The sequence below is a fragment of the Parasteatoda tepidariorum genome, chromosome 1 (assembly GCF_982258835.1).
Source record: "Parasteatoda tepidariorum strain Cologne lab strain chromosome 1, Ptep-v5.0, whole genome shotgun sequence".
NCBI classification, from domain to species: domain Eukaryota; kingdom Metazoa; phylum Arthropoda; class Arachnida; order Araneae; family Theridiidae; genus Parasteatoda; species Parasteatoda tepidariorum.
The window spans coordinates 131,322,819-131,338,749 of NC_141755.1; the positions used below are offsets into that span (position 1 = coordinate 131,322,819).

Sequence of the window (15,931 nt, forward strand, 5' to 3'; positions counted from 1 at the left end):
ACAGATAAAAGGTATGGAATTCACATTTTTATGCCTTTTTTCTATCCTATAACAGCACATAAGAAATTCATGCCACAATGGACGCCTACTTGAAGGTGGCATGGAAAAATGTCTTTTTCTAAACAATTGGTCATCCAATTGCAGTCCAAGCAACGAGGGCACAATTGAATTTTTTGTAAAAAAAAAATAAGATGGCTTTTTAAGTTATTGATAGCAAATAAAATCATTCGAGATAAACAATAACAGAAAATTTTAAATAATTATGTTTTCCATTTAACTTATGAACAAAGAAAAATTATGTTTTAATTCATTACATTTGGTACAACACTCAAGTTTGGAAAAAATAAGTTTTCCTTTTCTGCATTTGACCGTTTAAAAAAGCAGGTTTTTACCGAAAAGAAAAAGTGGTCAATTTAATATTTTAAATACGAAAAAAACAACCTGTTAATTCAAAAAAAAAAAAAAAAAAAAAAAACTTGAATAATTTATTTTGAGTTGCATGCAATTTATTTATATATTATTTTGAATACTTTTTTTTTATCTACTAAATGAACAAATACTGATGAAAATAGAATACAATTATATCAAAATAAGTAAAACTTTGATTTATGAACTCTGTTACTTTAACCTGGGTTTTCACTGAAAAGCAGCCCAAACAAACTTTTAGGTTTAGAGCACAGAGTTTTAGAAAAATAAACAAATGAAGGTTAAGAATAATTAAATTTAAGTCATGTATTTCATTCATATCTCATTTTGATCATTTTTTTTATCAACTAAATAAACAAATATTGAAAATAAAACATGGTTTTATGAATATGAGTAACACTTAGACATAGAAACAAAGTGATAATGTTGAGGAGGTTAGTCAAGTATTTGCAAGCATTCTTTGCCCAAACTAATAGTCAATTTAATCTCTTAAATTTTTAACATAAGGATAGAAAGATATTGGAATAAAGAAAAAGATTAAAAAAAAAAAAAGATTAAAAATCATCATTATCATAAACTACTATTTAATGTCAGTATTTCCCATATATTAGTGTGCAGTGAAGTCACAATTAAAAGGGAATGATAATTTTTTATAAGGATGCTTTTTTTCAGATTTGACTTTAGTTGTGTTGCATTTCAAGGAAGTTCTAAAAATGCAGAAATCAAAACTTTATATGTCAGACCTCTATTTAACAAAGTCGCTAAATCCCGATAATAAGTTTGTTATATGGAAAATTCATTAAATAGAAAATCACCTTTTGAAATACTTAAACAATGCAAAACAGGTTTTTAAATTCATAAACGCTAGACATTATTAAAATAGCAATGGATACACCATTATCTTGTAAACTAGCATCTACTATTTATTTTATAAACTTAATACAAAACGAAATTTGCACGGAAAGCAAGAATAGAGCGAACATTATCTACTGTTACACTATCATGCTATATACATTTTCAACTAAAAAAAGCTACATTTATTTATAAAACTATAGTTGCATTTATTATAAAAGAAATTTTAAACATACATTACCATATGCATTCTTAAATTTTATTACCACTGATAAAATCCGTTCATTTCGTCTGACTTTCTTGTTGAAAATGCAAAAAAAAGAAAAAGAGATTTTACCACTTTCTCTAAAAGATAAGTAGCATCGAAAATCAATTTCCTCCATGAAATGCGTTAACAAGTTAGAAATATTTTAAGAAATAGGGTAAGTGGATCTCAAAGAGTTTGTTAAATATTCGCTATTTGGAACTTATTTTACGAAGAAATTTCCAAAATGTTCTTGGTTTCTTGTAAAAAAATCCCAACATAGAGAAATTCGCAAAATGGAAGTTCGTTAAATAGAAGTCCGACTGTGTTTAAAAAACAAATTCAGTACAAAACACTGTTCTTTTAAATACAAGCCATTAAAGACATTTTTTTCTTCCAAATATACTGTGAGGCCTGCATTTACTCTTTTTAGAATTTACTTGAATTTAAAGTAGAAAAATCTTTTTTTTAATTAGCTGTGTTTATTGGCATTTAATTTCCAACATAGAAGAAATCTTATTCATCGAAAATATTTTTCAAAAAAAATTGTTGCATGAAGAGTATTTTTACAACCAGTAAAATTTCTGAGGAGTAAAACTAAAATCGAATTTTGCATGGAAGAAGTAACTTTTCAGACATACAGGCAGTTTTGGAAGAAGAAAAAAAATGTTGAACGTAATAATACAACATTTTAGAAACATGTTTTCCTAAATAAAAATTAAACTATCATAAAAATTATTGCGTAAAGAAATTATTTGATTAAATAAAATTTAAATTTATTTAAATCAAATATAATAATCAAATCAAATAATTTTCCTTAATCAATTTATAATCAAATCAAGTAATTTTCCTTAAGTATTTTTTCACATTTATGACTGTTCTGTTGTTAACATTAATAGTTATTGAACTTTCAAATAGTATCTTTATTTTACTATAAACCAACCATAAGATTTAATATAGTTAAAAATTGTTATATATTGTATTTTTTTTTTTAAACCTCATATTTTTATTGAAGTATTTCACTAATTTTGAACACAAGTAAAAATTTTTTAATATAGCTTATTTGCAAACGACCCTTCAGATGAACATTTTTTAAAAATTAATTGTCAATTGGATTAAAACTATTTTTAATAAATTGTACAAGAGAATGAATTTAAAATTTCCTAACAAAACAAAAGCTTTCATCTGCTAAAAATAATAAATATGAGTCCCAATTTACCCCTAAAAAAATAGATTACAGGAAAATTTATGTGTCAGTTTCTGTATAATATTATTCAAGAAACAAACAGATAAGATATTTCAATAACTTTTGTAAACAATTTGTGGATCATCCCACTTTACCATATCAAATTATTGCAATTTAAAAAACACTTATAAATTAAAATTTACAATGAAAATTAAGCATAAAAAAAAAGAAAAGTGGCCCATTTGGATTTTACTGCACAACATGTCAGAAATACTTGTTTAACAGTTTACAGCTTCGGTAGTGACATACAAAGAAACGGAAAACTGACATCCATTAGTGAAAAGAGTGTAAAATTTTAAAAAGGTTGATGAGTTCAAATATCTACATTTTCAAAAAAATTCATTGTTACGATATTAAAACTGCAATTAGCAATAGATTAAATATTGCAAACAAATGTTATTCTGTATTAAGAAATCATTATAAATAAAAAAAAACTTTAGAACAAAAACAAAATTCTAGTAAAATATACAATTCTGTATGCAGTGAATGCTAAACTAAGAAAAAAACTGAAGAAACAAAAAAAAAAAAAAAAACAATATACTAATTTTTTAATGATAAAATACTAAGAAAAATATTTGGTGCAGTAAAGAATGTAGAAGAATCTGACTATTAAAAATAATGATAATAAAAATAATACATATAAATATTATATATATATATATATAAGCGCATATACATAGAAGTGCATATACATTGTAAATTAAGAATGACAACAGCGATGGTGATATCAATATAAAAATTTGTAGAATGTCAATGAAAAATGCACATGAATGTAATAAGTTAAGAGTAGACTTGTATTATCAATAAATACTTTGTTTTCCAGCAAGAATTTATTATTGTTAAATGAAGAAGTGAACATATAATATATATATATACAGAGTGCAACCTCTCTAAACGCGACCACTCTCTGTCCGCAGTAAAATGGTCAGCTGATGAAGGAGGTTCTTAGCTACATTAAAATTGTTATCGAAATTGGTACTTTATTTGACCCCATTTGGTGAAGATGTTTCTCTGGTCACTGGGAGAGGTTTTAATGGTATCCTCTAAAGATTTTCTTCAATAAAAAGCCTAAGGAAAAAATTCTGTGCCTTCTAAAAGTGGTCATAAATAGAAGAACAGAATACATAGAGCTTATTTCCTTAAAGTTTTACTGAGTATATATATATATATATATATATAAAAGTTAAAAATATAGAGAAAATATGGAAAATAAAGTAATAAAGATTAATGAAAGAAAAATAAATATAATAAAATATTTTTTAAAAAAAATGAAAAAGTCAGAAAACAAAATAATGTGATATTTCTCTTCTTCAGTTCAGACAATTATTACAGCAAAAAGGAGTGCTTTCCAATATTGTATTAATAAAGTCAAAGCAAAATATATCAATACAAGGAGATGAAAGATCTCGAGTTATTACTATCATTTTAAAAATATCCTTAGTTGCGATTTTGATTATGGATATTGGGAAATTATAATTAATATTTGTCTTTTTAATAATTACCTTTACAATAAAAAACATAATTTTTTTCATATAGATGGAATAAAACAAGGATCTAATTTTTCATCTCTTTTAGCTAACTTATTTCTACACTATTATGAAAAAAATTTAACTTTTAATATAAATTTTTTTTTACATTTATTGTGATCTAATTATCTTTAATTTCCAAGATAATACAATTTTGTTGAATAATATTTAACCAGGGGAATTAATATTGCATCATAACAAAGATTATAGATTATAATGTGTTGTATTTAGGTATGAAAAAAGAATAAAATACCTGCAATGTTGACTTAGTCTTATAGGATTAAAAAAAAAAAAATGATTTCAATTTAAATAAACTAATTACTTAGAATTCTTATACTTCGAAAAACATTTATTTAAATACCATTTTTAATCAAATGAATAGAATTAAAAGAATATGTATGAGTGTTTATTTATCCAAAAAGTAAATAAACTCTTTCAAAATTTGATAAAAAACAATGGATACCCAACTCATTTAATTAATTTCTATATAAAATCATTGAGTTAATTGTATCGCTATTATTATTAATAAATTTACTAAAAATTTCTTTGTTAACTACATTGATATTTTTACCAAGCGCAAATCCGATTCGGGCAATTCCGTGACTAAAAGTCTTTGCTAACTGGGCAAATCATGTTTTTTTTTTTTTTTTTTTAAATAAATGTTAATTTTTCAAAATCATTAAAATTGTATATTTTAATATCAACCTTATTAATTATAAACTTTAAATTGTCCAGTATAATATTATTATCTTGTGAACATCCATTTTTGGGTCAATCTAAGGTAACTAACAAATCAGACTAGCTTCAGTACTGCAGTAAGTACGCACCATTAAATATTCCTCTATTTCCGCTTCAAACCTCGATTTTCATATTTTAAATCATTCTTGAAGGACTCTGGAACGTTTTAAGCTCATCTAAATTCACTATATAGATTACATTTTATATTTTATTCTGCATTTTTCTTACATTTTATTTCTATTTTTTGCATGATATGTTTTAATTTGTACATTTTTTTACTTAATATGTGATATTTTTGTTTCAATTTTTTTTGGGTCTTCACGGTATTGTATTGATATATTTTGCTTTGGCTATATTAATACAATATTAGTAAGTACTCCTTTTTGTGAATATGTGAGCTGATGATGGGTTTATATCTCTTCATTATTTTGTTTCCCACCTTTTTATTTATTATTTTTTAAGCAAAAAAATTTTTTTACAAATATTTCATTTTAATAATATTTCTTCTTTTTTCATTAATTTTTATTATATTATTTTTCATGTTTACCCTATATTTTAAACTTATTTTATGAGTTCTATATTGCGTTACTGCTACTGCGAGTAAATGAAACTTATTATTTTTCTTCCTTTTTTCTCTCTTTTCTATTTATCCTTTTTGTCTTTATTGTGCTATATATATATATATATATATATATATATATATATATATATATATATAAAATATTTTTGTGTACCTATAAGTGAATTTGCAATTAAGCTGAATAGGCAAAAATTTTTCCATTTTTTTTAAGAATAATATTTAAATCTAGTTCATTAGAAATTTTATTTGTAAAATCTAAAACTAAATAATCTGCTATAGGTAATTCCTTGCACTTATAATTATTTTTATACCATTGTTTCGCAAGGTTTTCAAGTAAGTTTGAAATATCCTGTTTTGAATTGAGTTTTATTTTGTCTAATTTTAAAAAAAAAGAAGTTTGTTTGGAAATTTAGTTGAATCCCTAAATCTTAGTTTTCCTATATTTAATTGAATTAGGTTAATCATATCTATTGATGCATTCATTCTAAAATCTTTTAAGTTATATTTAATTTTATTTTTGGCATTTGACCTTTTTCCTCTATTATTATTGCTAGTTTTAAAAAATATTATAAATACATTCGTAACTATTAAATGATTTAAAATTGAAATAGCTTTTTAGACTATACAGAAAAATAGATACATCATTACCTTCCATTTTTTCACCAAACAATTATATTTACAAAAAAGAAAAAATATTATTGATGATATTTGTCACATAATTGAAATCTACATGAAATTGTTAATTAGATAAAAGGTTTGAGAAAGCATTTTTTTTAAAAAAAATATATATATATATGGAGTTAATAACATATTATATATCAAACTTGCACCAAAGTAGTCCTTTATTTTTTTTAAAAATTAAATGCACAAATTTAGTTTTTAAAAAAAGTAATTAACAATATTTTTAAAAATTCAAGCGTTACATTTTTAAATATGATGTTAGCAGAATATATTTTTTTTAAAGAAAGAGATTAAACTTTAAAATTAGACTAAAGTGCACAAAATTGTCTTTTTTACAATTATTTAATGAACAATAGTTAGTTAATGTTATGAATTTCAAAGTCATTAATCTCTCAGTAAATTGTTCCTCCAAGTGCATGACAAAAATCTTAAACAGATGATATATGCGTTCAAATTAAGACTCAGTTTTTGTTTCATGGCAATCATATAACTTAATTCTTCTAAATGATAAGTATAAAACTTAAACTCATAAAAGGGCATCATATTTCAGAGATAATGGTTATACTCTTTAACCAAAACCTTTAATTGATTCTGAAAACAATTTATTAAAATTGCTTCAAAGCATTCCACACAACATTGGTTTTAGTGTATGTTAGGAGTAAACAACCAGTAATGAAAATTATTTGAATGAAAAAGTTGAAAACTTGCTAAAATGTAATTTTATAAAAGAAAGCAAGGTGTACAGTTAGAGATGCAACGGATATCCGGCAGGCAGTATCTATCTGGCCAATCCGGCTAGTAGGCCGGATATTATGAGTATCCGGCAGTAACATTTGGCTCGAAATAAAATATTGAGTAGTATATATATATATATATATATATACTCAAATATTGATAAAATATTGATATATATATATATATATATATATATATATATATATATATATAATTCATCACAATGATGGTAGAAAATGTAATTTTAACATAAAAATTAAAATTCTTTTCAAATATAATTTTTTTTATGCTTATAGTGTTTATAAAATAAAGAAATTATACTTAAAATCCACATTAGGTTTTAGTTTTTATCTTGATCACGCCTACAACAGCTATGTTATACTAACCATTGATATAAATATTCTTAAAGTATGTTAGTATTTTGAAAGTTATGTAATATAACATAGTATGTAGTATATAAAAATATGGTATACAATTACAACAGAATATATTTACTATACGGATATACATATTTATTATAGTATAATTATATAATAGCCAACCTCTTTGATTTTTAAAATAAAATGAAATTGGCAATCTTATCAAATAAAAACATATAAATATTAACTAATAAATAACTAATTTCATTAAATTTTTTTTTCCAGTTTCACTTGATTTAAAAAATTGAGAAAAGATCAGAATGGTTGGCAGTTATATTAAAGACAAATATTAGAATAAAGTAATAATTGATCTGAGGAATTGTTTTATAAATACCAACAAAATATGAGATCATATGTGATATTATTTATTCCATTTATAATTATTTTTTACATTTTTATTAATACAAACATTGCATGCAACTGCTTTATAAAATTAATTTATATTGGTCTAGCATTAAAATAATAATATTAATCCACGTAATTATGATTGTACTCATTAATTAATACGGTTAATACTGTGATGACAATATATACATTGATTTGAAATAAAAAAGTGAATAAAAAATGTTTTTTAAGCCAATTTATCATTTTTCAAAATCGATAAATTGTGATGCAAAAAAAGCAATTGTTCAGCACTTTTTGGCAAAATTCTGCTTCTTCTTTGCTCATAAATGATGCTTGCTTTAGAGAACAGCCTCTCACTATAAACACTGCTTGCAGGAGGAGATAGATATTTATAGACTAATTTTGATAATATGGGAAAATTATTTTGATTTTTTTCCCACCAGTTGAGTGGTGATTCTTTCCTTTCAATAACTGGTAATGAAATATATTTATTCAACTCCTGCACTGAAGTTAACTCATTTTTGTCAGTATCAGTAATTTTATTATTTATATTACTGTTGTTAGTTATTTCTGAGAAAACATCCCAAACAGAAATAGATACACATTCCTCACCTTCAGTTCACTTGTGAGAATATTTTGTGATTGACTTACTACTGTTCGCATTTTCTGACGATTTAAAAATTTCAGATAATTTTTCCTTCATTAACGAAAGTAATAAAGATTTCACAACTTCATCATAACTTTGATCTTTATCAAAAAACAGTGTTTTATATCGTGGGTCCAAAATCGTTGCCAGTAAATAATGTTTGTTCAACTGTTTTGTCGAAAAACGTTTATGTATATATTTTTTTAATGCTTCTTTCATTGTGCCAATTCCAGAAACTTCAACAAATTTTAACAAATATAGTTGTAAAGTTACAACCATAGGAATAACTTCAGAAATTAATGATTTTGAACTACTTATCTGCTTAGTTATTTCTTCAAATGGTTGAAGCAATTTTATACAATTTTCAATTAAAGTCCACTGATATGATGAAAAGTTCTGAATTTCATTGTTTCCATTTGCTTAGATGGATATAGCATTTTGTAATTCTTGTAAGCGGTTTAACATGTAAAATGTACTGTTCCATCTTGTTGAAACATCCTGCACTAATTTTTTGTATTGTATATGTAACTGTTTTGCTTGTATTTCTTTAAATTTTGAACAAGTTAAAGAAGAATGGTTGAAATGGCCAACAATTCTTCTTCCTAGAGCAATGATATCCTTTAATGCTCTTTGAGAATTTAATGCATCACTTACAATTAAATGCAAATTATGTAAAAAACAAGATTCACTTTCGAAATTGAGATCATTTACGGCTTTTACAATATTTGAACCACCATCACGAACGACAAGATATATTTTACTTGTCACATTCCATTCCTCGCTCAAGCTGCTTAACATCTTGCCTACATTTTCTCCAGTATGACTTCCGGGAAAGCGTCTTGAGTTTAATACAAAATGTTTGTAATTAAAATCATTATCTATCCAGTGAGCAGTAAAGCTAATAAAACTGTCTTTAGTTACTGAATTAGACCATATATCAGTAGTTAAAGATATATATGTAGCTGAAGAAAGCAATGACTCAATTTCTTCTTTACATTTTGAATGCATTTTTGGTATAATTACTTGTTTGAAATATTCCCTTGATGGAACTTTATACTCTGGTTATGCTTTTGCCATGAGATTTCAAAAATCTTCATCTTCCACAAATAAGTATGGCTGATTATCTACTGCTATCATTTGGCCAATAGCATAATGTAATTCTACAGCTTTTGGATTGTTTATATCCCAGATTTTTTTCTTTTCCAGAACTGCTTCTAAAGTTGGTTGCTACAATCTTCTTTTTTTAGAACTTGTACTGGGATCATCTGCATTTACAGTATCATCAGTGGATTCAAAACCTAAATCCTGACCTTTTTCATTGCAACAATAATTCTGCTAAATGTTTTCTCCTTAGATGATTTAATAGTGGAGAAGTTGATGCTTTTTTGCCTGTTCTACCTCTTGAGATAAAGCAGCAACAAAGATTGCATTTCACTTTAATTGCATCTTCCTCATACTTGAAATAATTCCATACAGCACTTTTGCTTTTAAAACTCATGATTATAATTGCCTTTCAACAGTTTATGACAAATTTATTCTCACAATTATAAAAATAAAGTAAAATATAACTGCAGCCTATAACTATCAAAGCACAACTGAGGTAAGTATACAGATTCGGTTATAGTTAACAAAGGGGAAAACACCATTGACCATTACACAATATATCTTATCTTAGGGACCTGGTCTTACAAAGTGGGTGGTAAGAACTATAGAAGTAAAACCTGCTTTTGCAAATGACATTATTCAGAACATTATTTCAGAAGAAGAACATTATTTCAGAAAAAGATGATTAAAATTATATATATACTTCAATATTAAGAACAAAAGAAATATTTTTAAAATTATTAATTTATTCATTATTTCAATTTGATTTTTAATATAAATAAGTTTGAATCTTTAACAGATGTTTGTTTCTGCCACCTACTTATAATAAATATTCTATCAGTGGTTTTATTTAAGCTAAGCACAATACTCAGTGCAGATAACATTCTTCAACTAAGTGTTATTTACATAATAGTTATTTATTGATAGTCAGAAATTTAAAGTTAAGTACTTATAATTGAAAGTTTATTTAAAAGAAATATATAATCATATAAGCAAAAGAAAAATAACAGTTTTGTCTAGTCCAATTAAATATAAATACCTATTTTAAAAAAAGTACTGCGACCAGATACCGGATATCCGGCTCAAAGATTGGCCGGATAACCGGCATCCGGCTCAAAGATTGGCCGGATATCCGGTATCCGGCCAAATTAAGATCCGTTGCATCACTATGTACAGTGCACAAAAAAAAGAGAAAAAATTATCACCCTGAATAACTCTTGTTCTAATGATTGGATTTTCACATACTAAGTGTGAATCTTAATGGTTTCAGGGGGTGGCTTCAAATATGCTAACTATTAATTAAATTACAAGTCAGACACAAAAACGCACTTTCTTTGAATAAACACAGATTTTCGTTTACATATTTGGATTTCCGATCCTCAAAATAAGAGGGTAGACACAGATTGGATCATAAATTGGAGGGCAAATAAGCTATATATATTTGGTGATAGTCCAAAAATAGAGCCAAACAAAGTCGTCCTCACAAATGAATATTTTAAGATAACCTATAAACTAATTCAACAGAGAAATACCTAATTTTATATAATATTAAAATTATTAACTAAATATTGAAATGCGTATGCTTACTTTTATGAGCATAAAATCTTTATCAAAATAATGATGAAGACCCAAATGTAAAACAGTTCAATTGATGAAAAAAACTTTATTATCTTTAGAAAATATGAAAAGGGAAATAATAGCCGACATGTTTCGAGCACTCAAAAATGCACGCCCATTCTCAAGATTCGCCAGGATTGATGACTTGTTACTTTAATTATTAGACATTCAAAACATGTTTACTTTTACTATCACCTCTTATTTTTTAAATCAATAAAGTTTTTATCTTTTTGATTCAGTTTCTTAGGATATATCATTTAGTAAGACAATATATTAATAAATTACTTTGAGCAATATTAAAATAAGTTTTACGTAGGATAAAGGCATAGGTGTTTAGATTGAAAAAATAATAATTAGTCACTACTTTCTTAAAATATGAATACAGTACACTTTTTTTTTACTGCTACCCTTAATAACATTTTTTAAGGACTTAAAAAAATTCTGTCTACAATTGAAGTTTCAAAAGTCGAATGTGAGAAAGGAATGTCCACCAGGAATAAAAATGAAATAGTTACAAGGACAGCTTTTTAAAACAAGTTAACGCTTCAATCCTAGTTGAAGTTGTTTGAAAATGTATTTCCAAGTTTTATTCCAAATATATTTTATATGGTATACCTATTTTGCTTAAAATTATTAAACAATTTGCTTAAAATAAATTATTAACATTGATACCAATAAATTAATAAAAATAAGTTTAGATAAATAATAATAGTTAAACTTTTAGCGAACAGATTCCAATTCTGAAAATAAAGAAATTATTGAGTAGGTTCCTTCGAGCAATATCATTCTTATTCTCTTATGACAAAATATAGAAAAAATTGGTATTCACATACAACCTTCTTGCTGCATATTTCTTTTAAATACTATATTTCCCAGATAGCGGATATTTTGAAGAACCCAAATATGTAAAAATATATATATGTTTATTCAAAGAAAGTATGTTTTTGTGTCCAATTTTGTAACTTAATAGTTAGAACTAAATAATTAGTTTATTTGAGGTCATTCTCAGGAACCCTTAAGATTGACACTTTGTAAGAGAAAATCTCATCATTAGAACAAAAGTTATTCAGGGTGATATCTTTTTTTCTTTAACACTGTACAAAACTTCAATTGTTTTTTAATTTTGAAATATATGTACATAATCTGGCTTTTAATTTTGAAGAACATTTTTTAGTGTTCTTATTATAACTCTAAATAATTAAGTTATTATTGATTGATATAAAAAATGGATTCATTGTGGCCCCGGAGAGTTCATTTTTTTGCAAATGCCCAAAAAAGCTATGCACTCCTAATATATGTATTTTATTTAAGATCTATTAATATTTCAAAGGCACCATTTAAATGCTTGTTTGTACAAGATTTTCAATTCAAAATTTATTTTAATTTTAAGTTTTATATTTGTAAAGATTTTGCTTAGACTTTATTGAGGTAAATGGGATAAATATTTTAAGTACAGTTACTAGATCGTCAGGGGATATTCAAATATGACATAAGCATTAAAGGGTGAGGAATTATTATGGCTGAGTAGGGGGTAGGTGTGATATAAGCAATGCATACTTTGTCCCAATAGCATCAATTTTTTTTAAATGCAAAATAAATGCAAGGAAAATTTGGAAAAAAATTACATTAGAAAAATGTTCTAATTTGGAATAAAAGCTGAATTTTTTTAAAGGAATTTCAAAATTTTATTAAATGAATTGCTTTAATGATGCAAATTTTGTTTTAAACAAAATTACATATACTTTTAATTTAATCATAAAATTAGATTATGCAAAATGTGGACAATGCTTATTTTTGAGGAGGGAAGAATATGTTTTTGTAATATTTGAATGGCCCCTTGGAAAAAAAACAAGTTTACCTTCATCAATGGCAGTATTATAAAGAATCATTCTTTTCAGACTTTGCAATAATCCAGGCCAAGTATGAGCACTGAACGGAAGAGAAGCAGAAGGTTCTTGAGGCACAGAGCGAAAACCCACTAATTTAAATTGCGGATGTGGAACGAGATGAGATAAGGTGTCATCTATGAAAGAAATAATGATTACTTAATGAGTCTAAAATACTTATAAAGTCAGAAAACTATAAAATATATTAAGATATGACAGCACTTCATAGGGGGACAACACACGGGAGCCTTTCTGCTGTCAGTGGTGAAACCAAAAACTGACAGTGCCCCGTAATGGAAAAGCAATTCTTATTTGATTGAAATCTTATCTTATTGAAAAGCAAAAATAAACAAATGACAAACAATCACAAAGTAAGTCTTAATAATGATTTAAAAGTACACAAAATAAGAGATAATAAAGAAACACTCACAAATAAGAAAAATAAAGATAAAGTTAACAGTTAGAATAGTCACATCAAAATAAATTGCCAAATCATAAAGAAAACTTTAGAAATAAATGACTCCCTTTTTCTGAAAAAATAAAACAGAAAAACATTCAAAGAGTAAAAATTTTAAAGAGGTGCTGCTATCTATATCCAACATATTTAATTCTAAGTTTATTAGCTAAGTGCCATAATCTCAGTGACATTGTCACAGAACAGTTCTTACAGAAAGATATTTCTTTTGAAAAGTAAAAACATTTCATTCAAAGTAAAACATTTCATTTGAACATTTTTGACGCGCTCAATTTACGCAGATAGTATCGCAAACCGATGTAATGTTTTGATTGTACAGTAGAACCTCGATTAACCGAGCTTCGATTAACCGAGGTTTCTGTTAACCAAGGCAATAACGAAGTCTAAATTTTTTTTCTTCTCCTCTCCAAAATGAGCTTGGAAGAAATTATACACATATTAGTTCGTTGTCTGTGTTACAGGCACTTATTCCCCACAAAAGCACTCAACTTACATGAATTATTACACCCTGAGAAGACAGCATCCATGAATGCTTTGTTAACAGTGGTCATGTGACTTGTAAGTTTAATCATGTAAATTTTAAAAATACAATATTTTCTTGAAAATGCGTCTTTCGATATTTAACTAAGTATAGTTAAAAAAAATTCCATTTTACTTTTTAAAATTTACTACTAGAGTTGATTTCATTTTTAAGTCTTTTTAGCTGTGAAACATAAGTTCATTTATGTTTATTTTTATCATTTAAAAAACGTTCTATTGTTTTTTACTTTAAAAGTAGTTAAATTCTCAAGCACGGAAGGTTTTTATACATGGTTCCTATTAACCGAGATTTCCGATATCCGAGGTACTAGCGGTCCCAATTAGCTCGGATAATCGAGGTCTTACTGTATTTTCGGCATTTAGTGATATTGATTTTCACACGGTTTTTAAATATCCCTATACATTTCAAACAATATGGAAAATTCGAATCGGGCATTTGAGTATTTACATTTTAAAGCAATAATTCTATCGAATTTTCAGCAGTTATTGCTATTGATTTCTCCACTGTTTTTAAATCCGATATTACTTGTGACAACAACCTAATCTCGAAACGAAACACACATTTGAGGAGTTTGATTCACATGATTTTGCAGTCGATCTTTTTTCGACGATTACTACAATGGATTTCACGATTATAATTACTTTTCTTAATTGTAACAATTATTTACAAAATGCGAAGAAGAAAATAATTTGTGTGTTTCCCCCCCCCCCACAACAAAATATAAATTAGTAAGATATATGTTCGTTATTACTGAAAGTATCTTGCAGGAAGACATTAGTGCTAGAGAGTTTTGTTGCAGACAGCTCGAAAAAATTCTGCCACCGGGGAACTTAGTATTAGCTTAATAATTAGAACTTAACAGGAGAGACACTATAATAATATGATATAAGATGTTAAGTGCAAAATATTTTTTGATAAAAAAATAGACAAATAACTAAAATAAAATATGGTTTCAATTATAAATATTGTTATTTATATTAACCAACCAAGTGTTCTGATTTTGGTCAAGTTTACATAGAAACTAAACATCAATAACTTTCTCCTTCATTAGAATGGGGAAAATGGTTGTTTGTTAGAGGGAGGGGGAAAAAAACAGGTGGAAGTATATCGTCAGATGCCACAAACAAATACCGATCAGTTGGTTAAATAGTTAATGAATTATATATTTCTATCTTAGGATATTAAGAGATATATACACATACAGAAAATATTTAGATAAAATAAAGAACAGTTTAATTTGTTATTTTTTTCTCTTTATGTAAAGCGTTTTTATCGCTACATCCATGCGTTTTTTATTCACAGAAACATATTTTTTGGATGTATATATGTTCAGCTCAGAGCCCGGTGGCTGAGTGGTAATTGTTCTCATGCCACGGGTCCTGGATTCGATCCATGGACGGGGTGAGGTCAACTCAACCTTTCACCCCTTCGGTGGGTCGATAAAATGAGTACCAAGCACGATTGCAGACTAAACACTGGGGGTTCTGTGTTCGGTTGAGCACCCAACCGGAACATCTGCTCCTGCACCCCACAGTCAAGAAAACTGAGATGGGCACTGTAGGCCTTGGTTCTTTATACGTTGTCTAACCACTGAGTTTAATTTAACTTAAATTCAAAATGCATGATTTAAAATTAAATTTGAAATAAATATTAAAAATCTATTTAAGTAATATAAATAAAGGCACTGTCATAAATTTATATAAAATGAATATTAGAACAAAGATAAAGCTTACAATTAAAAAAAAAAACTAATTAAAGATAAAAATAATTGACTAAATTTTTTTCTTTTCTCTCAGAAAAGAGGGATGATAAGCATCTAGAGGATAAAAACAGTGTCAAGGTAAAAGTCACAGTTTTTAATTGCAAGCTG

The 15,931-nt window shown here is 26.3% G+C and overlaps 2 protein-coding genes across 7 annotated transcripts in view; both read right to left on the reverse strand.

The window, feature by feature from the left end:
- The window catches only part of LOC107454022 (tubulin delta chain), a 37,382-nt gene that overhangs the window by 8,870 nt on the left and 12,581 nt on the right, over positions 1 to 15,931 (reverse strand). For all 6 annotated transcript variants that reach the window (XR_015429685.1, XR_015429682.1, XR_015429686.1 and 3 more), the window contains exon 5: positions 13,018 to 13,182. Coding sequence is in view for 3 of the 6 variants with exons in the window: in XM_087153151.1 (XP_087009277.1) it covers positions 13,018 to 13,182 (165 nt within the window). In the remaining 3 variants the exon portion in view is untranslated. The remainder of the gene's footprint in view (positions 1 to 13,017; positions 13,183 to 15,931) is intronic.
- On the reverse strand, positions 7,881 to 9,588 carry LOC147816969 (zinc finger BED domain-containing protein 4-like). Its single transcript, XM_087153160.1, is given in 1 exon segment — positions 7,881 to 9,588. A coding segment is annotated over 1 exon segment (1,428 nt). The 5' UTR covers positions 9,447 to 9,588; the 3' UTR covers positions 7,881 to 8,018.